Source organism: Magallana gigas, chromosome 8 (assembly GCF_963853765.1).
Source record: "Magallana gigas chromosome 8, xbMagGiga1.1, whole genome shotgun sequence".
In the NCBI taxonomy this organism is placed as follows: Eukaryota; Metazoa; Mollusca; class Bivalvia; order Ostreida; family Ostreidae; genus Magallana; species Magallana gigas.
In genome coordinates, this window is record NC_088860.1 from 19,700,702 (window position 1) to 19,727,962 (window position 27,261).

At 32.9% G+C, this 27,261-nt stretch overlaps 3 protein-coding genes and 2 long non-coding RNA genes across 6 annotated transcripts; 1 reads left to right on the top strand and 4 right to left on the bottom strand.

The window, feature by feature from the left end:
* Positions 1-509: 509 nt before the first annotated feature.
* Positions 510-3,514, bottom strand: LOC105336084 (microfibril-associated glycoprotein 4). Its single transcript, XM_066067845.1, has 6 exons — positions 3,424-3,514; positions 3,104-3,247; positions 2,351-2,496; positions 1,867-1,963; positions 1,120-1,284; positions 510-1,030 (listed from the first exon to the last, which is right to left on the bottom strand). Exons 1-6 carry the CDS (start codon positions 3,512-3,514, stop codon positions 780-782), a joined length of 894 nt encoding a protein of 297 aa, XP_065923917.1. The 3' UTR covers positions 510-779.
* Positions 3,515-5,230: 1,716 nt separating this feature from the next.
* On the top strand, positions 5,231-19,573 carry LOC105336085 (uncharacterized). Of its 2 annotated transcripts, none has more exons than XM_066067830.1 (6): positions 5,231-5,423; positions 6,918-7,444; positions 12,570-12,770; positions 17,012-17,139; positions 18,585-18,748; positions 19,174-19,573. In XM_066067830.1, exons 1-6 carry the CDS (start codon positions 5,322-5,324, stop codon positions 19,369-19,371), a joined length of 1,320 nt encoding a protein of 439 aa, XP_065923902.1. In that variant the 5' UTR covers positions 5,231-5,321; the 3' UTR covers positions 19,372-19,573. The 2 variants fall into 2 exon arrangements, with proteins under 2 accessions (XP_065923902.1, XP_065923903.1); XM_066067831.1 differs by having other exon boundaries at positions 5,234-5,342.
* LOC109619750 (uncharacterized) lies at positions 9,779-10,639 on the bottom strand. Its single transcript, XR_010708690.1, has 2 exons — positions 10,377-10,639; positions 9,779-10,283 (listed from the first exon to the last, which is right to left on the bottom strand). It is a non-coding gene; the product is annotated as an uncharacterized lncRNA (long non-coding RNA).
* Positions 12,618-15,620, bottom strand: LOC136270474 (uncharacterized). Its single transcript, XR_010708216.1, has 2 exons — positions 15,488-15,620; positions 12,618-12,807 (listed from the first exon to the last, which is right to left on the bottom strand). It is a non-coding gene; the product is annotated as an uncharacterized lncRNA (long non-coding RNA).
* A 104-nt stretch (positions 19,574-19,677) lies between the features above and the next one.
* On the bottom strand, positions 19,678-23,388 carry LOC136270473 (ryncolin-4-like). Its single transcript, XM_066067841.1, has 6 exons — positions 23,244-23,388; positions 22,283-22,426; positions 20,901-21,046; positions 20,449-20,545; positions 20,050-20,214; positions 19,678-19,965 (listed from the first exon to the last, which is right to left on the bottom strand). Exons 1-6 carry the CDS (start codon positions 23,332-23,334, stop codon positions 19,718-19,720), a joined length of 891 nt encoding a protein of 296 aa, XP_065923913.1. The 5' UTR covers positions 23,335-23,388; the 3' UTR covers positions 19,678-19,717.
* Positions 23,389-27,261: the final 3,873 nt, after the last annotated feature.

Here is a 27,261-nt window from a genome sequence, read left to right on the forward strand (position 1 = left end):
GGTTGGAAAAAAGCAGCAGTAATACGACACACTCAAGAATGTTCTTGTTATGAGTTCGTATGATATTTGGATGGTTTTCTTTTTTCTAAATCATTATTTTTGGAAAACAAAGATGCTGTCGGAGTACAACCCAGAGAGAAGCAAGAACTTGACTCTTTCACCAACCATTTCCGATACTCATCGCCATACCCTAATAGAACTATTCATTAAGCTTGTTCGGGTTAATGGAGGTTTCGATTTTTGTAATTTTTATAGATATTTGAATTTTGGTTGCTGTCCACTTCAGGATTGGCCTATGGATATGAATGTACATGGAGTTCTTCTGATCATGGGACTTAATAAAAGAATATTAAATATCTTGCTTTGACCTCATTATCACAAGTTGGCAAACAACAGTTTTTTCTACTGTTTTTAGGGTTTCTGTTTGACGTTTGTGAAAAGAATGATTTTTGAACTGAAATTTCGACGTGTAATTATGAAGAAATAAGACAAGTGACGTATCTTGGTTAGACGTTCACCATTATTTATTTCGCCATAATCAAAGATATAGGACTTAATGTCGCCACTGTTGGGTGATAATTAACACAGAAAAGGTACTGAAATAGGGATGCGTTTTCGAATTACAGTCTTTCATGTAACAGCAGAAGACTCACAGTTATTGATGGGTGTGGTTTAATTCTGTACTTTATTTCAGGTTACAAGTAACGAATCTTATTTTTTATAACAACAATGAAAATGCTTGACATGTCATTCAGATTGCATTGTATTTGAACAGCACATCATATTTTGGATCTAATCATCATCCTTGCGTTCTTCATAGAAACCCCGCCCTTGTCAAAATGATACCACACAATACCCTTCCATGTCCATTTTACGGCAGATTTCTGATACAGGCCATTTAGATTACTCCTTGAACAAGCTCCAAACCACCATGCTCCTTGATGCACAACAGCACAACTTTTAACCATAGCGTCATTGTCCTGATCTTTCGTGGAAAATTTCAGTCCATTATTGTCAGAGAGGCTATCTCCTACAATGAAATTAAAATGAATTCAGACTATTCTAAAACTTATTGAAATATTTTCTTTTCCCGATCGTTCAAATGATTTGTTATCTCACCAGCGTTTCCGCTGTATCCTGCGATAGCTATCTTGTATTTTTCAGACTCACTTCCTATAGAAAAATTGGAGTACTTGACGTAAGCCTTTTCACCGGAGAACTTTTGAAGATCTATTCGTAGCTCGTTTTTGGTCCTAGTAGTAAGCAAGTGAATATCTTCATTTCCTGGAAAACGTCAATAATTATTTGTTATCCCAACATTCATGTTTGAAATTCATGACAAGAATCGAATTCTAAAAATTCATAAATGATGACCGCATGGACGTATTCTTTTTTTTTAATTTAGAACAACAAAAATCACGTTTGTTTAAGTTTAAGTACATGTAACACAATCATGGGCACAAAACGTACATGAAAGGCATATCGTTAAGCGAGGATTCTATATGACCTCCTTCGCAACGAAGTTGAAAAAGAATATTAATCATAGCTACAGAAAAATCTCTCAGCTCTTGTTTTGAATATCTAAAAACTTTGAGACGTCTTGTGTTTCGATAAGCAGTTGGAAGCAATGAACTCCTAATTGCTAGTATAAAAAGGACTAAATTCCATACTACATCTGATTTCTAGTATAAAGTTTTAATATTAAAAATTCAACAATTGGAATATGAATTTATCGCGCTTGTCAATTTTTTAGTAAAATAATTAAGCCTTTCACCATGAAAATTTTATAGAAATTCATACTTTCTTATTCCTGTCAATTGTACCTCTCAAAATGACATCAATATATTTAATCTTTTTTTTTCTTACCTAACCAGTATTCACCATCTGCTTTCCCAAACCCCTCCTTGTAGGTCTGCCAGGAACGGTAAAAATCAACAGAGCCATCCATCCTATTTAGAATTACCTACAAACGAAAGTTTTGCATTTAGCGCCATTCTTCAATCATGAAGTTCACAAATTTGGCAGTGGGCTTCATGGACATCATAATCTTCATTTAGCTTTTTCCTGCATGTGTGGGAGTACAGATGAAAAATTTTGAAAAATCGGCATTTTTGCATATTTGACTCCATCCATAAAGCCCCGGGATGGCATGGTATTTATTTCTCAATTTAGATTCCACTTATCATAGAAATGCTTGAGACCAAAATGCGTGGTAACAATTGGCCATGTACATAAGTTTACTAGAAAATGTAAAATTGTTAACGCACGAAGGAGACGCACGACGACGGACGAAGACCAATAGCTATAGGTCACCTTGCTTAACAAGTCCTAATACTAAGTAGAGACTCACGGTCCACCCTCCGCCGTCCGTGGTCATGTCACAGTACACCAACTTCCTGGTCTTCATATCCGGGTATATCGTGTACACACCGTCTCTTTCCTTTGTGTTGGGTATTGCTTTGAGAATGGAGGCACAGTCCGTTTGCGTTTGTAGCTCTGTAAGATTGAATATAATAATATTGATATCGACGTAAATGTTAGTAGGTGTAGCATCAAATAATCACAATTATAAACAGTGAACTTTCAAATTCATAAATTCTCTTACTTCCAATAGGACTCCTTCAAACGGTTAGTACTTGCCATATAAGCGATATGTATACGTATGTACATTGTAATTTTGTAAGATATTGTTTTGGCGATAACATACATGCATGCTTGATTTGTTGGACCTGAAGAAAGCAATGTTTACAAAGGAATATTGCAACATTTCTAACAAATCATTTGGTCAAAACCCAAGTCGACATGCGTACAACTGTTCTGTTACACCCTTTACATCAGATACAAGTATTATAATAATGTTCAAGTAATAACAAGCCATTTATGTCATCGTCGTGTTATTTTCCTTCCGCCAAGATCAGACGAATACTAATAAACTGTGCATAGTATTCCAAAATAATTTATGCCGACACACCATTCAAAATCGACTTTATAGTCCGGTTTAATTAACATTAATTTCATTTTTCATTGGTATGAAATATTTACAGGAATATTGTAAGGGAATAACGAGTGAATTTTTCCTGGACAAGATAGAGGGTGTACTTACTGAAAAACTTGTTCAGGTGTTTTCCTGTCAGTTTATAGTGAGAAGTGAGGGCCACATCCACAGAGATGGGGGAATCCACTTTGATGGATGTGTTCAAGTGTTTCCAGTTCCATGGGGTCAACTCAAGCAAAGATTCCACATCGCCTGTACAAAGACAAAAAATACTGATTGTTTAGTTAGTTTTGAGGACATGTAAATAACGTTTTAGAGGCAATTTATTAAAAGAGAAAAATCTCAAAAATACCAGGTAAAAGATTAATAATAACATGTACTAGAATTCATATCTTTATGTTCAGAAATGTTTACATATCTTCATATACCTTTGATTTTAGAATGAGGCTCAACTGCAATCACTAGAACAAAACAATCAACCAAACCAAAAACATAGAACATGCTCGCAAAACAACCCATGATGGCGTCGTTACTTTCAATGGATCTAGCATGTCTGATTGCTTTTATATATACATATACCCAGTACAAATACATGTACATTTGTAACATGTAAATATTGCCTGACTATTAAAATGAAATAGAATATGTTTTACGTGACGACAAAATAATTTGTGTAGCTTAGTCTGGTGTATAGATACAGAGAGAATCATGTTGCCATCCGTCCTTGTCCTTCTGCATTGTTGTCAGTATTATCAAGTACCCGCAAAATAAGAATCAATGCAATACATTAATCATTTTCTAAGTACCATCATAATGATTGTAAAAAAAACCCCCATTTTTATTATTTCTTTATAAAGTTTTCCTTTTCAAATTGAATGGAATTTATCTCAGTGAAAGTATTATTCCTACGAAAGACGAATAGGACCACATAGAAAATATTTTTATCTCGTAATTACGAGAAAAGATCTCGTTATTACGAGTAGAGAACTCGTAATTATGAGTTAATTATCTCGTAATTACGAAAAAAGATCTCGTTATTACGAGTTAATTATCTCCTAATTACGAAAAAAGATCTCGTTATTATGAGTTAATTATCTCGTCATTACGAGAAAAGATCTCCTAATTACAAGAAAAGATCTCGTTATTACGAGTTAATTATCTCGTTATTACGAGAAAAGATCTCCTAATTACGAGAAAAGATTTATATAAAATGGTGCGTTTCCGAAAAGACCTACTAGTCGACTGGATCACTCTTTCATTCTATCTTTTTCTTTCCGGGACATTGATTTAATTTTGATTAGTTTTTAAATAACAACGATCATTCATTAATTTCTACATAAAATGATCGGATTTGAAATTTTATCTTATACAGGGTTGTATGAATAAGTGGAAATAGTTTTCAACTTATATATTATAATCCCACTCCTAAATAAATACCAGGTAGTCATATAGTCGTAAAAACACAATTCTGTTAGTTACATATGACTTTGATTGCTACATGTATATACATGTAGTTTCAATCATGGATATATAGGATTTACCCGAATTGTTTTTTAATATGTTCATACACAATCTACATGTATATTGAAAATAAGTGATTTTGTATATTAACATTTTGGAGTCTGAAAACAAAGTACATGTATCCTTCTTATTAAAGGGACTTGGACACAATTTTAGATCAAAATTTTCTTTTTCTTTTTTAATGCATAAAATGGTTTACTTGCTCATTTTGAATGATTGACCAAAACTTGAATGTTAGAATTCGGGTTATAAGAGAGATACAGAGGTAAAAAATCATTGTTATGTAAACAAAGCTCGAGTTTTATATTTGTTTACAAATAATGTAAAGTATGGAATTAACATTTCTTTGATCGAATGACTCATGGCAAACAAGGTAAACTGATTCAATATGTTCATAGATAATATGATAAACAGAAAAGAGCAACATTTGATTGAGACTTACTGTGGTTTCATCAATATTCGTACGGAAAACAAACATTCCTCCTCCACGAATTAGAATTTTCATGATTAGCAAAGTTGCTCCCCCCCCCCCCCCCCCCCACCTTTTAAAAACAATGTTACGTGCTTGAGCTGATAAGAACTATGTCATAATCGATCTATACACAAATCTATACAATCTATTAGAAGAGAAAATACTTGCTGTTAATATACATTTGTAATTTTCACAACTCTCTTTGTCCTGTGGGGTGAAAAGACATACCTTCACTAGAGGCTTGAGGCAACGAATTCAATAGGAACCGCATATAATATGCCGCGAAAAAAGATGACAGGGTTTGACATTTGTGTACAGTAAGGCTTGAGCGCAATGGGCGATCGGATAGCAGAAGTAAGTGAGACCTATTATGAAGGGGATTATTCAAACCCGCCATCACCAACTGAAAACCTGTCCAGTGCATCAGACGAACTGGTAATATCACGACATCGTAATCCACTGATCAAGAGACAATTAAGATGGGTCTATATACATTATTATCGTTACGTACACTGTACATATCAACACGCCATATAAGCAGAAGGAGTTTAAGTTAACATGTTCAAATTGTAACGATTGACTATTGTGTTTTTAATTTTAAGAGAGAGAGTCACACATTCGGACTGTTTTTTTTTTTTTTAGCTCACCTGAACTTTACTGCTCACCTTTTGTCTGCCGTCTTTCAGCCTGACTGTCTATAAACTTATATAATAAGTTATAACATAATATAATAGAGACAGTGGACCAATTTCAATAGTTCAAATAATGGGATTTTGCATACTACTATTTGACAACAAAACAAATCATTATATAAGGTATTAAAAAAAGATTTACAAATATGCTTCCTTGTATGAACCTATAGAATAGAAAATATTCAATTTTGTGTAAAACTTTTTAATGATGTCACAATTAAAGACAATTACGTCTACTATGACAAGATGACCATATTTCCCTTCGAATGATAAAAAAAAATTGAAACAGCTGTGATGATTTTAATTAATTAGACAGTATTACTACAGGCAAACAAGTTGTAATTTTTTAAATCATTGTGCAAAACAAACAAGATGTTAAAAGCAGACTTGCACACTGACTAATCCACACATGTATACAAATTGTTTAACCATTAACTTCCAAATATAGACATAATATAGTTATCACCATATATGGTAACCATCACACCAAAATACACGACCATGGACAGATCACCAATACAAGTCAAATATGATCCATTACTAATAAACAATGAAATAACTAATAAACAATGAAATAAAGTGAATAATGAAATGTACGGGTGTGTGAGTGAATGATTTATAAAGGACTGTGAACGATAGCATTGTCTAGCCACCTAGCTAAAAGTCATTTTTTGAAAATTGTCTAATTAAAGTAATTTTTTTATAATAAAGTAAACATTTATGTATAGTTTCAATAAATATAAATGATTTGGTCAAACAAAGAGAGATAACTTTGTATTTTGGGTTAAAATAGCTCAATTCCTAATAAAAATTAACAGAAAACGGAAATGTTTTTTAAAATATCTTTCCCCCCGTGAAACAAAAGCTCCTTTTGAGGGGTTTTATATATTGTTATTTGGCATATTTATACCAAAGCCGTCCAAAGGATTTGTTGTTTCACAGGGGACATATGTCTACAGACCAAAATACATTCCGAAAAAAGCAAAACTTTTGTTTAAAGATAAATATTAATCAATTAGGATTTGATCATACTTTTTAGTAGTTAAATTTGTTTTTGAATATCTGACAGAAATTCCGAAATATTTGGATGTAAAATGTAGGCGGGAAACAGTTCTTGGCGTTCACAGTTCTTATTAAATTATAGTAAATTGTAATTCTTTGATGTATTAAAGCATCAAGATAAATTTTTTACTCAAATGATTGAGATAATAATCTTTTTATTTGACATTCATTTAAGCTGCCCAAATCATCATGTGTAAAACAAAGTATTCCACATGGAAGACGAGCACAGCATACAATTCCTTCACCAACAAATTCATCTTCTTCCGACTCAGAAACTGGGCAGTGGGGAAGTATAAAAAAAAGACTGTTGGCTTCTGATTTTAAAAAAGAGGATATGAGTGACTTAAATATATTTTATGATGAGCAACCAATGCCAATCGACTGTTTCTTCAAAATGCTCAAAGAAAAGAAACAATGGACCATGAGCACAGTAGTTGAAGAGGAAATATTGGGCACTTTTAAGCAGGCTAATGAAGATCAGTTGGAGAACTTGAATGTGGATTTAGAAACTATCACTAAAACTGCTGAAATGCATTTTGAAACAAAAAATGAGGACAGCGACAGAGGAAGACGGAATCGTCATGCTTTCAATGATCTGAAAAGAAATACTCTTGATTGTATCGTAAATGAAGCACAGAGAGTGAACAAATTTTACAGAAAAACTGTAATAAATGGACAGTATACTGGTGACACAATGATCAGGTAAGTTTTTTTGTTTCTGGAAAGTTTTGTTTCTGGAAAATTTGTTTCTGAAAAATTTTTAATTTAACTTTTTTTTTTTTCAGCTGAATTGGTGAGAATAAATTTTGCCCTAATTTCATATTATGTTTTATTATATCAACAGAAGCAAGAGTATGAACATTTTTTTGATTGGTGCTTGATTAGAGTGATTGTTTTGGCATGATTTTGTTCCTTTTCCTTTAGATTAAGGCCTAACAAAAAAATGGTTTGTTTCCGCTTTCATGCTGAAAAAAAGTAGGGTCGGTCGGTCGAAATTTTTTTTTATTTTTTCAGATGTTTTTTTTTCCCTTAAATATTGCAGTATCCATACATGCCGGTTAGATGCTGACACTGCTGAATGGTATAAAATGAGAAATACTTTTAATATCATTCCTGACTACTAAGCTGGTCTTAAGAAAACACAAAAATGATATTATATATCAGATAACTTCCTCTGCCAACGATGAGAGCTAATAAAATCTACAACACATGGAAACATACAGCCATTTTGAAACAAAACGTTTGAATTACACTGATGTGAGAAGAGTAACTGCTTCAAGCGTTTTTGTGACCAAAATTTTGAGATATTTTTTTTCCAAATTGGATAACTAAACGTTTTTCCATCAGACATCCTTAAAAAAAGTTTTGAGTTGTGGGGTAAAAGTTAGGGTTGGTCGGGAAAGCGGAAACAAACAATTTTTTTTCTTAGGCCAAAAAAAAAAATGTGTGTTTCCGGTTTCTCGACCGACCCTATTTTTTATGCTCCGACCCTAACACTTTTTATTCCAAATCCAGATTACCAACCGTAATTGGTTTAAACAATAGAGTCTTACAAATCAGAGTTCAAAAAACACTTGTTACTATTCAATAGAAAACACCACTCATCAAAGCGTTTTAAAGATTTCTAAGTGCAGATTGACAGTATGGATGAAAGTTATCCTTGGTTATTTTAGCTAAATTATCAATGCAATAAATAGTTTCATAAGGCAGTGATGTGTTAAAAATTAATATAAAGATGTACAAGAAAATGCAGAGGCAAAGTTTGTTTTTTTATATTTCTGGGTGTGGAGACTGCAGACATTGTAAGTCTTTGAATAGGCCCAACAATCATTCACATTATAAATATGATTCTAAAATGCTGCAGTTCAATTGCAAATGAAATTTTTGAATTTAGTCTTAAACCATTAATTATGTTTTTTTGTGGTTTTTTTTGGAATTTTTGAAAAGATTTAATTCTAAGGCTCTCGTCTGATCAACCAGAATTTCCTCTGTTTCTGAATTCAACACTTACAGTTACGATATTAATGTTTACTGTTATGTCAGTTGACCAGGAAAATAGAACTAATAACCAATTAATGATATATTTCTGGTAATGAGTATTATAATCTGTTAATTTATAGTGGCTGTCATATTTATATTTTCTATTTACATGAAAATAAAATATTCGTATACATTCCAAATAAACCTTAGATTTAAGAAAGCTTTAATTCTGTAACAGTTGTCTCTATCCACGATTGCTCCACCTGTAAAATACATTTTCTTATTGTATAGAAAAATCATATGCTAGGAAAGGGGAAAACTTAAAAGCTCATTAAAAAAAAAAAAAAAAAAAAAAAAAGCCGACCTACCTACCCTATTTTAAAATTTGATGAAATATGAAACACACATATTTTTTTTTTTTGCCTTAGGCCTAATTTACAAGAGATTAGCCTTTTTAAAAGCTAAAAAAGTCAGCAAGCGCGGTACATATTAATTTTAGGTCAAAAGTGAATACACCATCTATATAAATAAGAATATGCAGTTGCATATTAGTTTGCAAAGTTTATTCACTTAAGCATGTTTATAGGGTAAGAGACAGGCGTGTAGCGATGTACATACAATGTATGATTGCACACCAACTTAGGCCACATAAAATTAGTTCTCTGGTTCTCAGGCCAAATTTTCCAAAATTAGATGAGGGAGGGAGGCTTTTAATTTTCTTTTTTATTGTTAAAAAAACAGATGAGGGAGGCTTTTTTTTTATTAGGGAAAGAAATTAACTACCTACAATATAAAAAAAACAAGATTTTCTTTATTCAAGCAGCTGTTTTATTATTTAATAAGGATAGCTATTAAATATTTTAACAGATAAAAACACCCCAATGTATGTTTGAAAATACAGTCCAACTTTCAAAGTACAACAATGATATTTAATATTTAGATCAAATGAAAAAACATTTATTTTGTTTATAAGTGAACTATTTGTTTTCATTTTGTCTGCTTCTTTGCTCTTGAGCTTTGAACATCCTTCCGTTTTTACAAAGCTGTCGTTGTGAAAACAACACAATCATGACATATAGGGTACTGTCCATCTTCTGTATCTGTGTATTGTGTCCAACAGTGATAGCATATTGGGGGAAATACACCAGAACTGTACATGTAGTAGGGGGTCTCAATTGGAGATGCACAGGCTAAATTTGATCTCATATAAACTTTCTACAATGGGGCGCATATTGAGGGTGCTTTTTCAGGATTATTAGGTTCTAATTCCTGAAGTTCAGATCAACATGAAAACTGATAAAGTCCAATGATTTTTGTAAGCAAGGTACTTTCTTGGGCACCAAGTTTAGTAGCACTATATAACTTATAAGACTCTGGGTTTCGGGCAATCTATGCAGGTTCCCATTTGTTTCACTGTTTTGCAGTCTGAGCAGATAGACTAAATTGAATTCCATGTCTGCTTGCAGTTGATTGTGCTCATTTTTATGATAAAGAAGGACAGTGTTCCTCTGTAGTATTGGTTCAAAAACCTCACTGAACTCCTTGTAGTGTCCTTCTTCTCCTTTAATAAATGACAGTCATTTAAAAATAAAGAAAAATATCAATCCACTTTACAAAACGTAAAATGACATATATGATGTTTACTCTAAAATACCTGGCACTGGATCAGGAAAGTTGTGTAGCTGGCTAGAGATACCATTATGCAATCTCGGGGCCAATCATATCCGACAGTTACTGGGACCACATTTCTTCACAGTTCATTTGAGTTAAGAAGTAAGTCCTGAATACACAGTAGATATCGTTAAACCCTGCAAGTTTATAATGGTTAAAATCGCGGCGTCCAAACTGTTCTTGTGTTTGCCAACTGACAAAGAAACGAAGGCACCAAGTATTTTTTCTGGGGAGGTCCAACTTTTCCAATCGAATTTTATCGATTTCACGCCCTCGTACAGGTTTAACAGACAACAACCATCGGAAAAACTCTCAATTATATTCCACGGTAGAATTAACAGGGTTCCATGGCGGATACAAATCGAAACAGCAGACATTTTGATTCGTTTTAAGTCCAAAATTTCCATCGACCCCATTTTTACTAGTATCGTCAATTTCATCGGGAGGTTTGGATCATAAAGTTTTTACTAACGAAAATAAGCGACTTAATGATTAAGACCACACCGGAAGCTGCGTATTAGAAACGAAAGTTAAACTATATGCAAACCGAAAGCGGAAACTTTTTTTTTCCGGATAGGTCTCCGCATTATCAACTTTTTATTTAATTGAAAATGCAATAAAATTTGCAATGCGGCACCCTCAAAACGGATGCGCGCGGGCCTGAGAACGGTAATTTCAATTTTATTTAGCCTTATTGACTAGAAATGTAACTTTACAAAGATCACTCGCTGAATTTCATGGTCCCGCTGCAAACCACTGCCAATTTATATCCTCTCCAATAAGAAAAATATATAAAGGTAACTCTTGATGGCTGGAAGTTCTTGATCGCTCAAAGTGCGTCTAGGGTCCCGATTTTTTTCTCTATATAACAAAGCAAATTTACTCTTGATTTCTTGAACTCTTGATCTCTAGAAACCCTTGATCCCTCGAAGTCAAACTGCAGTCCCGTTATTTATAAACTTCAGTTTTGTACTCTCGATACCTCGAAGTGGCTGTGTATAGGCAAGCGTCAACTAACTACCAACAACTTGGTCATTTAAATGGCATGAGGCGTTAGAAGCATAACCCATGTAACGGGTTGTTTATTCAGGCAGCGCTTGTCCTGCAAGGTTATATTTGTTTGATGATTGACTATACTGTAACCTAATTTATAATTACACTGACCATCTAGTGATAATTTGGAGACGCAGTGAAAATGAGAAATTTATTGAGACGAGATGATAATTTTGAGCCATAGTGAAAATTAATGAATAATAAAACTGTAAAATGTATGCATATCAGCATTATTGTCATTATTATGATTACTGCTGAACATGTTTGGACTCAGTACAGCTGGTGAAGGACCCATGAAATGGGAACAGTGGGTGATTCTCAGTTATCTTTTTTACAACGTTGTCTTGCAGTCCAGTAGTTTTAAGCAATCTGGTCATAATAAGATGCATAAAAAGAATAATTTATCATGACTTTATTCAATACATGTATTTGTTTCTGTTAAGTTTTTAAAACATACATATCTGTCAATTTAACTGAAAAGAAAATGTTGTTTAAGCTTAAGGTTAGCACTAGATAAATGGCTTTATCATAACATCCAATAAGACTACTTTTAAAACCCACCGTGCAACCCAGAAAATTCCGAACTCTTAAAAACTCAAACTTTTTCTTTGGTACCATGGACTTTGAGCCATCGAGAGTCACATGTATATGTGTATACCAGGACCATGGCTCAGACAATACCCAGAGACAGTCTGATTCGCAGTTTGACCTATTTAGAAACTGACCAGTTTCATAACTTTGAATTTCCCTAACACGGATAGTCTAATTTCTTCCCAGAATTCCAATTTACGCAAGTGCAATTGAAGTTTCATTCCATCATAATCAACTGTTTCATTGACAGATTGATTAATGAAGCATTATCATGATTATTTGACTTCTGTTTACACTGTAGAAATGGTGGATCTACAAGTGTGCATCAAAGTATGTTTTCAGAACACATGTATTTAATTGTTCATTATGACATGTGATCACATGTGGCATGCCTAAGATCAGTACAGTAAATAAAATTAATCACCAAAGAAAACTAATTATACAGTTGCAATGCAGATGCTCAGTAACCAGCATCCAGGTCAGATTATTTTAATAAATTATGGTAATGTTTGTATCAAATTTTGATTTGCAGGTTATTTGGTCAGTGGGCGGCATCAGTAAATGAGTTTTTGCAGAGCTGTGTTGATCTAGTGCGGTCCATATTTCATCCTCTGATACCCCCAAAAATATCCCACCATGAGAATCATGGGAACGAAAAAGAAAGAGACCCATGTGAAAAAATCTATCATACATTGTTCATGAGCTTTTCAAAAATTTGTTTGCTTCATCCAAGGTAAGTGAATAATATTTATTCATTAAGTAATTTTTAGCTCACCGAGACGAAGTCAGGGGGAGCTTATGCTATACCCTCGGCGTCGGCGTCGGCGTCGGCGTCCGGACCTGGTTAAAGTTTTTGTTGCAGGCCCTGTATCTAAGCTATTACTTGTCCTATCTTCACCAAACTTGCATGGATGATGCATCTGGACCTACTTATGGACTTGAAAGACTTGGATGCTGAATCTGAGTCCTAAATTTCAGATGCTGGAGGAGGTTAAGGTTGTTGGACCAGGTTAAAGTTTTTGTTGCAGGTGCCCTTTGATAGCAATATCTAAGTTACTGCAGGTCTGTACTTCACCAAACTTGCATGGATGGTGTGTCTTATGATACTGATGCACCAGACAGGCTTGAATGCTGAATCTGAGCTATAGGTTTCGGATGCTGGAGGAGGTTAAGGTTTTTGGAGCAGGTTAAAGTTTTTGTTGCAGGTGCCCTTTGATAGCAATATCTAAGTTACTGCTGGTCCGTACTTCACCAAACTTGCATTGATGGTGTGTCTTATGATGCTGATGCACCAGACAGGCTTGGGTGCTGAATCTGAGCTATAGGTTACAGATGCTGAAGGAGTTTAAGGTTTTTAGAGCTGGTTAAAGTTTTTGTTGCAGGTGCCCTCTGATGATTATATCTTATTTACTACTTGTCCTAACTTCACCAGACTTCCATGGAAGGTGCGTCTTATGATACTGATGCACCAGACAGGCTTGAATGCTGAATCTGAGCCATAGGTTTCGGATGCTGGGGGAGGTTAAGGTTTTTAGAGCTGGTTAAAGTTTTTGAAACAGGTGCCCTCTGATGATCATATCTTAGTTATTACTTGTCCTAACTACACCAGACTTCCATGGATGGTGCGTTTTATTATACTGATGCACCTGACGGGCTTAAATGCTGAGTCTGAGCCATAGGATTCAGATGCTGGAGATGGTTAAATTTTTTGGAACAGGTCACATGTTTAATAGATAATAGTACTATTTCAAACTTTCATAGTTGATTAAACTGTAATATGAATGAATCACAGAGGAAGTTTCAGATGCAGAGCTTGATCTCCATTATCAAGGATGCTAAAAAATTTATCTTAGTTAATACAGGTCCTAACTTCACCAAACTTGAATGGATGGTGTGTCTTATGATACAGATGCACCTGACAAGCATGGATGTTGAATCATAGCCATATTCGGATGCGGATGCTGGAGCAGGTTAAGGTTTTTATTGCTAGTGCCCTCTGATGATAATATCTTAGTTATTACTGGTCTGAACTTCACCAAACGTGCATGGAGATGCGTCTTATGTATACTGATGCACCTGACAGGCTTGAATGCTGAATCTGAGCCATAGGTTTTGGATGCTGGATGAGGTTTAGTTTTTTTGGAACAGGTCACATGTTTTATAGATGATAACTTGCATAGTTGATTTAACTATATTATAAATGAAACGCAGAGGTCGCTTCAGATGCAGAGCCTGATCTCCATTATCAAGGATGCTAATTATAAGAAATCTCCTACCTCACTCAAACCTGCTCGATAGATAGATGTGTTTATTGATAAATGATATAACATGATTCCTATGATATAGTATTGTATGGTATGAAACAATATTGTTTAATATATTACAATATAATATCATATGTAATATTATAAAAAGTGATATGATTCAATATGATATTGAATCAATTTTTTTTATATTTTATGTTATGATATTGTAACATGATATCGCTATGCATAGTATTGTATATTATGATACAATATTGTATAATATTATATTGTATTATTAATTTATTATTTTATCACATGATACTATTACATAAGATATTGCAAATTATAATATTGTATCCTATGATACAATATTGTATATTCTATAATATTGTATCATACGATATTGTATAATATGATATTAGTTTCTGTAATATGAAATTGTATAATATTATACTGTAATAAATAATATCGTATCATACGATATTGTATAATATGATTTTGGTTTATAATATGATATAATATCACATCACATGAAATTGTATTGTATGATATTGTAAAATGTATTATTGTATCATATGATACAATATGTATAATATAATGTTGTATTATATATTTTACTTTATCACATAATATTGTATCATTTGATATGATACAATGTTGTATCAAATTATATTGTATCATATGATACAATATCATATTATGTTTCAAAAATGATACAGTATCATACAAAATCATACTATATTATACAATATAATATCATATGTTCAATGTTATGATGTATTATGTAATATGATATTGTAATATAATACTAAATTGTTTTATATATTATGATTTTGTATTATGTGATCCAATACAATAACGTATAACACAAAACAAATTAATGTCATACAATACGTTACAATATCATATCTCATCATTGTTTATTATGGTATTTTATTGTATTATATGATATATGTTCTAAATATGATAGGATGCAATATTTAATTTTATATTATTGTATTGATTAACATATGAACATATGATTATCATACAATTTTTTAACAGATGATATACGATATTGTGTCAAAATAGAATCCATGAATATCCAAGATCATAAAGTATGATTTTCATTTAATATGATAAAGGTGGTCTCATAAAGGTGAAGTCTCATAAGGGCGATGTCTCGTCTCGGTGAGCTTTGTAATCTGTGATTACCTATGTTTACTTCTGGGATGTGTTATTGATTAATTATCTTGACACATTCATGCATTTCATGTTTCAGATATTCTCTTGACTTACATCTTACAAATGAGGAAACAGGTTAAAGTTTTGGAAGGAGGTTAACTCGGAAGTAGCTATCTAATTTTTGGACAGGTTAAAATTTAAGAGATGGTCTTTACTCAAGCATTTAAGCATTTATAGGCAGTATCTGGCAGTACCTTATCAAACTTGCAAGGGTGATGCAATCTAGGAATGGATTTGTACTAGTCATGAATGTTTTGGATGCTGAATGTGACTTATATTTCCTGGATGAGTGATTATAGAGCAGACCCATAACAGATTATGTACCTGTCTATACCAACCCTGCAAGGAAGATACAATAATTGTCTTGGTTTGATATAACCTATATTGTTAAAGAGCAGGTTAATGCTAGAATAGTTTGTGAGCTGTTCTTTTCAAATATGCGTAGACTATGCATAATTATTAGGGCCCCTCTCTGCAGGCGCCCTATAGTGATCAGTCTGTCTGTCCTTCCTTCCATCTGCCCGTGGGAGATCTCTTGTCTGAAACATATCTTCTCTCTATATTGAAATCACACAAAAAATTCTTTTTCAGAGCATATTTACTCTCCACTTAGCCCTATATTGCTCATACTTCACATAAACAGAGCTTTTGAGTAAAGGGTGTGCATTGACCTAGAGTCAAGTTTCAAGGTCAAATGTGAAGGTCATAGCAGAATTATGTGAAAAATCCTTGTGCGGAGCATATCTTCTCTCCCTTTGGTCCAATCTAGCTCATACTTCACTCACAGAGTACCTTCGATCAAAGGGTATGCAAAAATCTTGAATGATGTTTGTAGGTCAAGTGTCAAGGTCAGATCAGGTCACACAAAAATCCTTTTTTAAGAGCATTATGTATATGTGCTCTTCACTTAGCCTTATTTAGCTTATACTTCACATAAACAGAGCTTTTGGGTTGATGGTGTGCAGTGACTTTGAACCTAGTCAATGTGAAGGTCATAGCAGATTTCTTTATAATCAGTTTTTAACTGTAGATTATTTCCCATTTGCATAATCTTGCTCAGATTGAAAAAAATGCCTGTATGTAAGGGTTAATGGAATTGAATTAAAAGTTCTATGTCCAGCTGGAACATTTCTAATTTATAGGACAAGGTCAATGCATAGTTTTCTGAAACATTTTTCATCCTATTGTCCATTATTTAAGCGGAGCATTTTGAGATGGTCACCATCTTTATTTTGTCTAGTTGCAAATGAATAAGTTAATAAATCAGGTTTCTTCTGACTGATTTTCCTTAATCAAACTTGTATCAAAGTTGAAATAGATACATTTAGAGATGCAAATTACCAATTATGTTCATAGTCGCAAGTAACCTACACCCTGTAAAAATTTTAAAAATGCAGTATCTATGTATACATTTATCTAATGAGAAATATGGGCAATAGATTCGGTCAAGGTGACAAGGTGATCTCTGTAATCTATGATTAAACTGTGTTTTAAATTTTCATAGGCCACACAGAAAAACCTATGGAATATTCAGGAACAAAGTTATAATGAGTGAACCAGACATACACTTTGTGCAGACGTTTACTCCCTATGGAGCAGATGGGTCTCCTGTGCTGATAATGAATTGTGAGGTATAACATGTATAAATTCACTTTTTGTTAACTTATGTTGAATTTTATATTACTGGTATATAGCATGTGTTAACTCTATTATCAAGAAAGCAGTGAGAAATTAGACCATTAAATCAACAATTCTGCAAGTTTATAAGTAGCATTTATTTATGAAAAATGTTTTAATAATGGAAAGTTTTGCCTATTAAATATAGAATAGATTAGTTCCAAATGATGTATAAGTTACTAATGAAATAATTACTCTCCAAATACAGTAGGAACCTCTTTATCTTGAACATAAATGTGTTGTATATATGCAGATAATAATGTTTGACTGTATTAATACCGTATAACGGGTAATTTTTACTGCTGTGATTTTTTACAAATTTGTCTTAAAATAGGGCGATTTGAATTTTTACGCGTTATTTTTTTTACGAATTGGACATGTCCGTAAAAATTAAAATCATCTGTGGTAAAAAGAGGGGGGGGGGGATTTCACCTGACTTTGTTACAGTTATACATACATACACACATACAAATCATAAAATCGTTTTTCTGTTAGCTTCGTATCCCCGTCATATTTATTGACTGAGTGATTGAAATCTAGCTACTAACGTGGCATTTTAAGTAGTTTTAAAAAATACTCAAGACTGAACAGAAAGATCTGGCCCCAGGATCATGAAGCAAACTTAGACTTAAGTCAAAACTTGTACACTGCCTTAATTTCTCCTGATGGAAAACACTGCCAAAATTGGAATGCTATTAAAAGGGTCTTGATAACATGTTTTTAACTACAACTTTAAATTGTCATATTAAGAAAAACAATTATTTAATAACTTATTGAAATTTTGACTTAATTCTGAAATTGCTTCATGATCCTGGGGCCCGAACTGTTATCACCATGTGACCAAAACCGCTCAAATATACCTACATGTACATCCGTCAGGAACTGAGCTGGAGGTCATGAGCATTACTCTCATACGTACGATGTAGAAAATTTACGTGCGGTGTTTTTTTACTTCTGTGAAAATTTACGCGTTTAATTTTTACGGATTTATAAAACTCGTAAAAATTAGCAGCACGTAAAAAATACCTGTTATACGGTATTTATCATATATAAATTATAAGTTTCAGGCAATTCACTGTTTTATAATTTTTTACTCATTAGGCCATGATAACCTTTACTGACAATTATGATAAATTGCAGTTTGTTCTGGTGGTGTGGATTTCTGCAGTCTTGTGCAGTTTTTAAATTTTATTAACAGATATGGTCTCCAACAGACAAATAATTTTAAAAATGTTCATGCTCTGGTCCACTTTAAAACCTGGGTATCTACCAATGCAAGTCAGAGGTCCAAAAAATGAAGAAAAAAAAGAAAATGCATTATGGGAACAATTTTTTTTTTTTTTTTACATCAAATAGCATTTAATATTTGATGAGATTGAATAATGCAAAATAATTTTACTTGAAGAGAGAAGACCATATTGACAAAAGAAGACCAATGAAAACGTGGATAGAGAACATTATCAGCTCCAATGTACTGGGGAAGATTGGAACAGAACTTCTAATTGAAAGCTACGGGTCATTTTTCTCACCGTATGCTGTAGGAATTGTATGTTTGAGATCAGAGGTAATTAGGGGTCTTATCAGGCATTACATAATTATTTGAATTGGGGCTGTCATGTTGTAAATTTGAATTTACGGAGGGGCAGTAAATACAAAATATTTTGTAGATTTTGTATTTATAGAACATGGCGATAAATTTCTACATATTAAAACCTTATTACACATCTACAAATCATGACCAGTCAAATTCTAAATGATTGTCTATGGAAAATATAGTATTTGATTCCTATGATGGTTGATGCTGTAAATGAGCAAACATCTAGTTAAACAAGGTTAGCTAGGATTAACAAAGTTCGCCCCTTTTGAATATAAATGTTTTATCAATGAGTGTAGGTATAGTATACCTTCAGTTTTCATGATAATGTTTTGTGTGTAGAGTTTATGAATATTTACATATTACTTCAGTAAGTTATTTTAAATTATTTGCAGATTATGTTCCTGTTCCTGGATATTTCTATTGACCACTTTGATGCCATTACAGAGAACTTATGTTTAGATGGTAAACGGGCATCTATTCATTACACCAAATCTTACGATATTCTGAAACAAAAGGACAGATCTAAAATAATGGACATCATGTTTTACATGGCTGCAATTCAAACCTACAACTTCCTTTTCCCGTTTTAAGTGACACAAGCTTTGAACCTGCTAGGTTGCAGTAATTGACTAATGGAAGAGAATAAACAAGTGACATGTTACAGTTAAAAACATTAAAAAACTTACATGTAAAAAAGAAGCGAGTGTTTTGAAGAAAAGGACTACTTTTCTTAATTGTTTATCAATTAGGGTTTAACAACCTCTGAAAATATTTTATCACTGATGAGAGGGAGAATATTTTGAGAAAACTACTTTGGTCTTCAATTGCTTATTAAAAGACAAATACCAGGTTCCAAGACAGGCAATTTTTGTTTTTTTTAAATACTTTCACAACATACAGGCAACTTTTGTTTTAATAAATACTTTCACAACAAAGTCAATTCTTGGATCTGATCATCATCGATGCTTTCTTTAAAGCACGGTTTTCATTTCCGAATGCGTACCAGTTGATACTAATCCAAGTGATTTTAGCCGAGTTTAGATAAGGTCCGTTTAGATAAGCACGTTCGCATTCTTTAAACCACCATCCTCCTTGGAAATTAACGCCACAGTGTTTATCCGATTTGTCATTGTCTTGGTCTTTGGTAGAAAATTTCATCCCGTTCTGATATGCAAGACTATCCCCTGGAATATACTAATCTTTTATATTTTGATTTTAATTATGAAATTAATGCCGAGCATATATTATCTGATATCTTGTGTACTCACCCGCCGTGCCGCTGTATCCTCCGACGGCTAACATGTATTTCTGAGACTCACTTCCAACGGTAAATGTGGAATACTTGGCGTAGGCCTTCTCACCTGAAAACTTTTTTAAGTCCACACGTAACTCTTGGCTAGTTTTTGTTGTGAGCAAGTGAATATCTTCATTTCCTAGAAAATATACAAGAGTTCCATTGGCTACATCGCTAACCTGCACAACAATGTCCAAGTGTCCCTAAAACAGTTATCATGGAATCATCAAGGTATAATTGCGGATTGCTGTTTGTAGCTATTTTTCATCCACGACTTGTACAAATGCAAGTGTTCTTTCGACTACTAGGTATCCTTTGTTTATAAAATTAAAACAAACATTTAATTCATTAAATGAATTTCAATTGTTTTCACCTAGCCAATATTCTCCTTGTAGTTTTCCAAATCCGTCCTTGTAGGTCTGCCAAGATCGATAGAAATCTACAGAACCATCCATTCGTCTTTGAATTACCTGCAAGACAACACCTAAAATTGTCATTGGAATTTATTGTAAAATTCTAAGGAGAAAAGCGAAGCTCTGGAAGACTTTTTAAAGTGGTTAAACTATTGCAGTGTCTATGTTTGACACTGATATCGGGTTGTTTTAATGTCCAAAATTAAGAAAGGATTGTATTTAAAATAAGCATTTGTACCAATATTGGTTGTTTTTTTTTGAGTGTGAATGTTACAAAAATTGACATCTTACATTAACTACAACGAAGGCCTGTTAGAGTAATTCTAGAGAATCAATAAGTTTTAGAACGTTATTTAACGTGTAAGGTATGGACTTATATTGAACTATAGGAAAAGAACCAGTCAAGACTCACGGTCCACCCCCCACCGTCCGTGGTCATGTCACAGTACACCAACTTCTTGGTCTTCATATCCGGGTATATCGTGTACACACCGTCTCTTCTTCTTGTATTGGGTATTGTTTTGAGAATGGATGCACAGTCCCTTTGTTTTTGTAGTCCTGTAAGTATACATACATGTAGCAATTTATTATACGTTTGCGTAATAAAAGTATATTTGACCGTCGCTGCATGTGTCCTATACTCGGTGTTTAATTTACAGTATTAAATTGTAATTGTTATGTAATGGTACAGTGTACTTGCAAAAGTTGAAATTCCGTTCAATAATTAGCTTAGATTAATGATCATTTTCATAAATACGCCTCCTTAAAAGATTTGGTCAAATTCTATTTTCTGTATTATTTACATTCCTTAAGGAATGCATTTTAATGCTTGAATGAAATTTGAGAGTCATTCGTAGAGTTATAAGCAAGATACCAGGCTCACAATCCTATGTCATGTAAACTAGGCTCATGCCCTGTTTTTGTTTACATAGGTTCAAAAATTCTTTTTCAAACTGATTTGACTATGTTCTTATTCATTTTAAGCATAAATTAACAGTTTCTAACGTTTAACACATTCATGTTCGGTCTAAAACTGAAATTTTCACTTCAACATTCAAAATGTAAACAAAAACTATGTTTACAATAGAAAAGAATTGTAAGCTCTGTAACTTGCTTATAACTCGACGAATGACGCTGAAATTTTGGTTGCCTATTTAAAATGCCTTGCTGAAGCATTGTGTACATTAAAATCGGAAAAATAACTGTTGACCAAAATCGTAACTTCACCTTTAAAGGGGCATGGTCACGATTTTGGTCAAAAATTATTTTTTCGATTTTAATGTTTACAATGCTTCAGTAAGGCATTTTAAATAGGCAACTAAAATTTGAGTGTAATTTGATGAGTTATAAGCGAGTTACAGAGCTTACAAATCTTCGCTATGTAAACAAAACGTTTGTTTACATTTTGAATATTTAAGTGAAAATTCCAGTTTTAGACCTAAAATGAATGTGTTTATCGTTAGGAACTGTTTATTTATGCTTAAAATGAATAATAAGATAGACAAACCAGCTTTAAAAAGATTTTTACTGGTATATTGAACCTATGTAAACAAAAACAGGGCACGAGCCTTGTTTACATGACGAAGAATTGTAAGCCCTGTATCTTGCTTAAAACTCAACGACTGGCACCCAAATTTCATTTCATCATTAGAAATGCATTCCTAAAGCATTACAAATAGTAAAAACAGAAAAATAAAATTTGACCAAAATCGTGACCATGTCCCTTTAAAGCTGTTCGTCTAAACTGAATGATTTATATAGGGACATTTACTAATTCAAGAGATATATACTGACTAAGTAACTTGTTGAGGTGTTTCCCGGTCAGTCTGTAGTGAGAGGTTAAGGACACTTCCACAGTGACGGGGGAATCCACTTTGAGGGACGTGTTCAGGTGTTTCCAAGTCCATGGGGTCAACTCAAGCAGAGATTCCACGTTGCCTGAAAGAGGGGAAATCTTAAATATGCGGATTTATAGCATTAATAATCTTTCCAATTTTGAAAACATGCATTTATGAAAAACTTTAAAAAAAAATTTTGGAATAACTTTTTGAAAAACAACACTTCATGCGATCTTTTAGATCTTATTTTCGGGCTTATAAATCAAACAGACCAATTTTTTGTAAAAGTTAAAAACTTTTACCAAGTTATGATCACAGAAACAATATCTTTTTAAAAATTTAGATAGTTTAAGTTAAAAATTATTATTTTAGAGTTATACAAAAAAATCAATGCGCATATGCATAAAAAGAACAGTGTTTAGCTTCGTTGCGAAATTATTTTGATCGAAATCGGAGTGAATTGACCGACGTCGTTTAAAAATTTCAATAGAGTTAAAGAAATGCACTTATTGTTTTATTCTGTTTGAAAAATGCTTTCAAATGGTTATTTACATGTGTATTACTGTTGGCAAATGCCACTGTCTAGTAATAAATATACATGCACATACTTTGGTGAATCTACAAAGGGGCGAACTGAACAAACATTCTTTCAAATATTCATTAAGTCATCTTTCTTTTTAGGTTCAATTTAAGTTTTTCTTTATTTTATTTTTTTTTTATAGAAAAATTGCCTTAAATGATCGAGAAAAATAACGAATTGTACATCAATATACATAATCGCAATTAACCATTGCTTTACAGCGGAAAAAATCTATTCTACAATCCGACCAAGTATAGCTTTAAAAAAAACTGTAAATTTTTAGATTAACTTTAATATGAGAATATTTTGATATATATATAGAAACCCTTATCCATACCCTTGATAGTGAAATGAGGCTCTACAGCAGTCCCTATAACAAATAAATCGACCAGGCCAAAAATAAAGAACATGTTCCGAAATAAACCCATGGTGGCGTTGTTACTTTCAAGGGATTAAACATTTCTGATTGCTTTTATATACATGTACCTTTACATGTAGATATCGCCTGACTATTAAAATGAAATAGGATATGTTTATTTCGTGACACTGGAATAGATCGGTCTAGTTTAATTTGGTGTGTATATACAGAGACAGCCATGTTGACATCCGTCCTAGTCCTTTTGCGTTGTTTATTATTATAATCAAGTTCCCTCAGAATGAGAATCAATGTAATGCATGTACAAGTATCATTTTGGTAGCATTATTGTAAAAAAAAATATACATATAATATATTATACATGTATGTATACAGTTATTTTCACATTCAATGCAAATTCCCACATCAGGCACGTATCATTGGGCGGGGGGGGGGGGTATGTTTTATGATTTAAACATTTTTCAAAAGTAGCAAAAGACATTTGATTTTTGAAAACTTCCCCCGCCACTTTTTGTGATCGTGCTAACAAATTATAGGGCATATTAATGCGTTATGTTCCGCTGTATCCCCCGACATTCAACTTGTATTTCTGAGACTCGCTCCCAACTGTATACGTGGGGTATGCCTTTTCACCTGAAAAGTTTTGCAAGGCAACACGTAACTCCTGGCTTGTTCTTGTTGTGAGCATGTGAATATATTTATTTCCTAAATAAAAAAATACATGAGTAACATAGTCTCAGGAAACCATCATGGTTGATAGCGGTTTGCTGTTTGTAGCTACTATTCTCTCAGAACTAAACGCGTTCAGTGAATGTATATGCGTATTTTAAAGTGTTAGTGTACATAAAAACTGTTTAAAGTTTTAGCCTTCTTTCTGGAACTATGGAAGGGTGATTATGTTATCCCTTGACATAAAACATTAGTTCCCTTTTAACAAAAACATTTTGCTAGACTTACGATACCAATTTATGCACGTGCTCTTTGGCTAGGGAGTGTTTTAAAAAAAATGTAAGCGAACAATTTATCTCGATAATCAGATGAAAACATTTTATCACACGTTTTTACCTAGCCAATATTCTCCTTGTGGTTTTCGAAATCCGGCTTTTTAGGTCTGCCAAGGCCGATAAAAATGTTTTATACTGATATTGTTTTGTTTTAGAATATGAAATGTCCAAAAATGAAGGAAGCATAGTTCAAAGTAGCCAATAAACGATTTGTACCGATGTTGGTTGGTTGTCCGAGTGTAAATGATGATGTTTACAAAAATTTACTACCTGAAGTTAACCAAAATGACGGCCTGTTGGAGTGAATTTAGAGACCAGTAAGTAAACTTTAAGAAAGTTAAATTATTTATGATAACATTGCAGACATATTGAATTAAAGGAAAGGAACCAGTAAAGACTCACGGTCCATCCGACTTCTTGGTCTTCATATCCGGGTGTACACACCGTCTCTTCTTCTTGTGTTGGGTATTGTTTTAAAATGATGCACATTCTCTTTGCATGCTTTTGTAACCCTTTAAATTTAATATTTAAAGAGAATATGCAGTACAATTTCATTAAAACTTTATCTTGTATCTTCAACATAAGGACCATGGTTTTTTTTTCTTACATGTATCTTAAAATTATATATTTGTAATAAAATGCGTTTTAAAAAAAACTTTCAAAGTTTATAAAAACAAAAACAAAAATTCAGTTCGGGATGGGGTTCGTTTTAAATACATTTGTAACACTTCGCACAATGCGCAGAATTTGGGGTTGGTGCTGTAGTGTTTCGGGTGGGGGTGGTGAAACGTACGATGATTTGAACAGTTTATATTTCAAAAAATAATGAAACTAATTTGCCAAAGAACAACATGGCGTTTGCAAGTCTATTTATTTACGATTCTCTTAGTAGGTAATCTTGACCAACACTATCTGTTTGGAGAAGATAATCTATACTAACTAAGAAACTTGTTGAGGTGTTTCCCGGTCAGTCTGTAGTGAGGGGTGAGGGATACATCCACAGTGACGGGGGAATCCACTTTGAAGGACGAGTTCAGGTGTTTCCAGTTCCATGGGATTCTCATCAAGAGAGATTCTACGCTGTCTGTTCGAATTAAATAAATTTATTTATCGTTTGATACAAAATGTTGCACGAAGTTACAGTTGCATGCATAGTATTAAATACAGTAAATGATTAATTTTGATGTTGCCTCTTGTTTGTCGGCTTAATCTCCTTTGTCAGCGAGTAGCAAAATATAAGCAGCCAAAAGGCAATGGGAATGGTTCTTCATTGTGTTTCTTACCTATATACAAGTACATATTTTTCAGAATTATTAAGAAACGTGTCTGTTCTTGAGATAACTGAAACAGGTGTAAGATATTTGGATATTGTACTGGAAATGGACATTGATGGTAACATAACAACAAAACTTTATGATAAACGCGGTAATTTCAATTTTTCTATAGTCAACTTTCCTTACTTATGTAGCAATATACCTTCATCACCTGCATATGGTGTTTTTTTGTCTCAGATAATTCGATACTCAAGGGCATGCTCTTCGTATGAATTTGAAGATTTTTGAGATGGTTGACAGTTTGTTATTGTTATTTTTTCATATACTACTATATACTCTCTATTAAATGTCCTTGGATTTTAAAAGACATGTAAGGTAAAACTCGCACTAAACTACCTTTGACTTGTGGATGAGGATGAATCGATATAACGGCCATAAAACAAGTCCCCATTACAAACAAAACGTGAGTAATTATACATGTATAGAACCATGGTGCTCACTGCTCTAGCTTTAAGATCTATTATTGGATGGTTTCCAATATATGAATATCTTTTAAGGTAATTAAATTACAAAATGATATTGCTTTCTTGAGGATAGTACGGAACGTTTACAACTTTATGATATATAAACATGTAGTTCATGTATATATGACGCTATTGTCTTCGATATTGAAATTAATATGTCTTTATTGTCCCCCAAGCTATTATTTAACCAAAAAAGTTCTTTTGCTTTCAATCATTATTCAATCATAAAAAATGTTTAGTGACCACATTTAATAAACTACGAGTATATTTTCTTTCTACCCATCCATTTATACCCTCTTCAAAAATATACGAAAACTCATTGAATTACATATCAACTATTGATATGTAATTTACTGAGTGTTGCTTTCTTTTTATGTATATGTAGTGAGTTACTAAGTTTAAGGGTGTTTTTGTAAAATAAAGAATATACAAAAGCAATAATTCTCTTAACTTTATCCAACTTTTTGAAGTCGGATGAAATAGAGCTACATGTATCAATTTCGAGCCTTTTACAAAAAATGTTACACGAATAAATTAAAGAATCAGTACGTACGGCGCATCTTTTTAAAAACCGACTTGAAAAAAATCCGATTGGGTTCGGTATTTTTGTTGTACTAAGAAATGTATAAACTTTGAGAGAATTACAAATTTCTCCATTAAGTAATCTAATTATTTCAATAAAATTAATTATTACGAATAACCCGTACACTTTTACATCGCAACGTGTTCAGCCTTCTATACTGTTACGCATGCGTATTTACTATACACAAAACGCATGCAGGGCTCGCGAAGATCCTCTTCGACAATTTTGTTGATAGGAATGTGTTTTTTCTACTTCTTCCAGGTAACAATTGTTCAAAGTTTTTCAAATAACTAAAATTATTATTTTGAAAGCATGCATTTTGCGTATTTACCACAGGAGTCCAGCTAAATTTATATTGTAAGTGAGGCCCCTTGACTCAATTAACACTGAATTTTTTTTTTGTTTAGAAATAAATTTTGTCATCTCTGATCTAACTTAGATATTATTTCTTAATTTTTATAACATGTATATATTCTGTGCTCAGTTGAATCGATTTGCATATTTAATTAATTTTGGTATTTTTGGATGTATGAATTAAAAAAATTAAATATTGCTTTGTTTTAAACTGGCCTCAAACCAATTATCGCCTTTTGT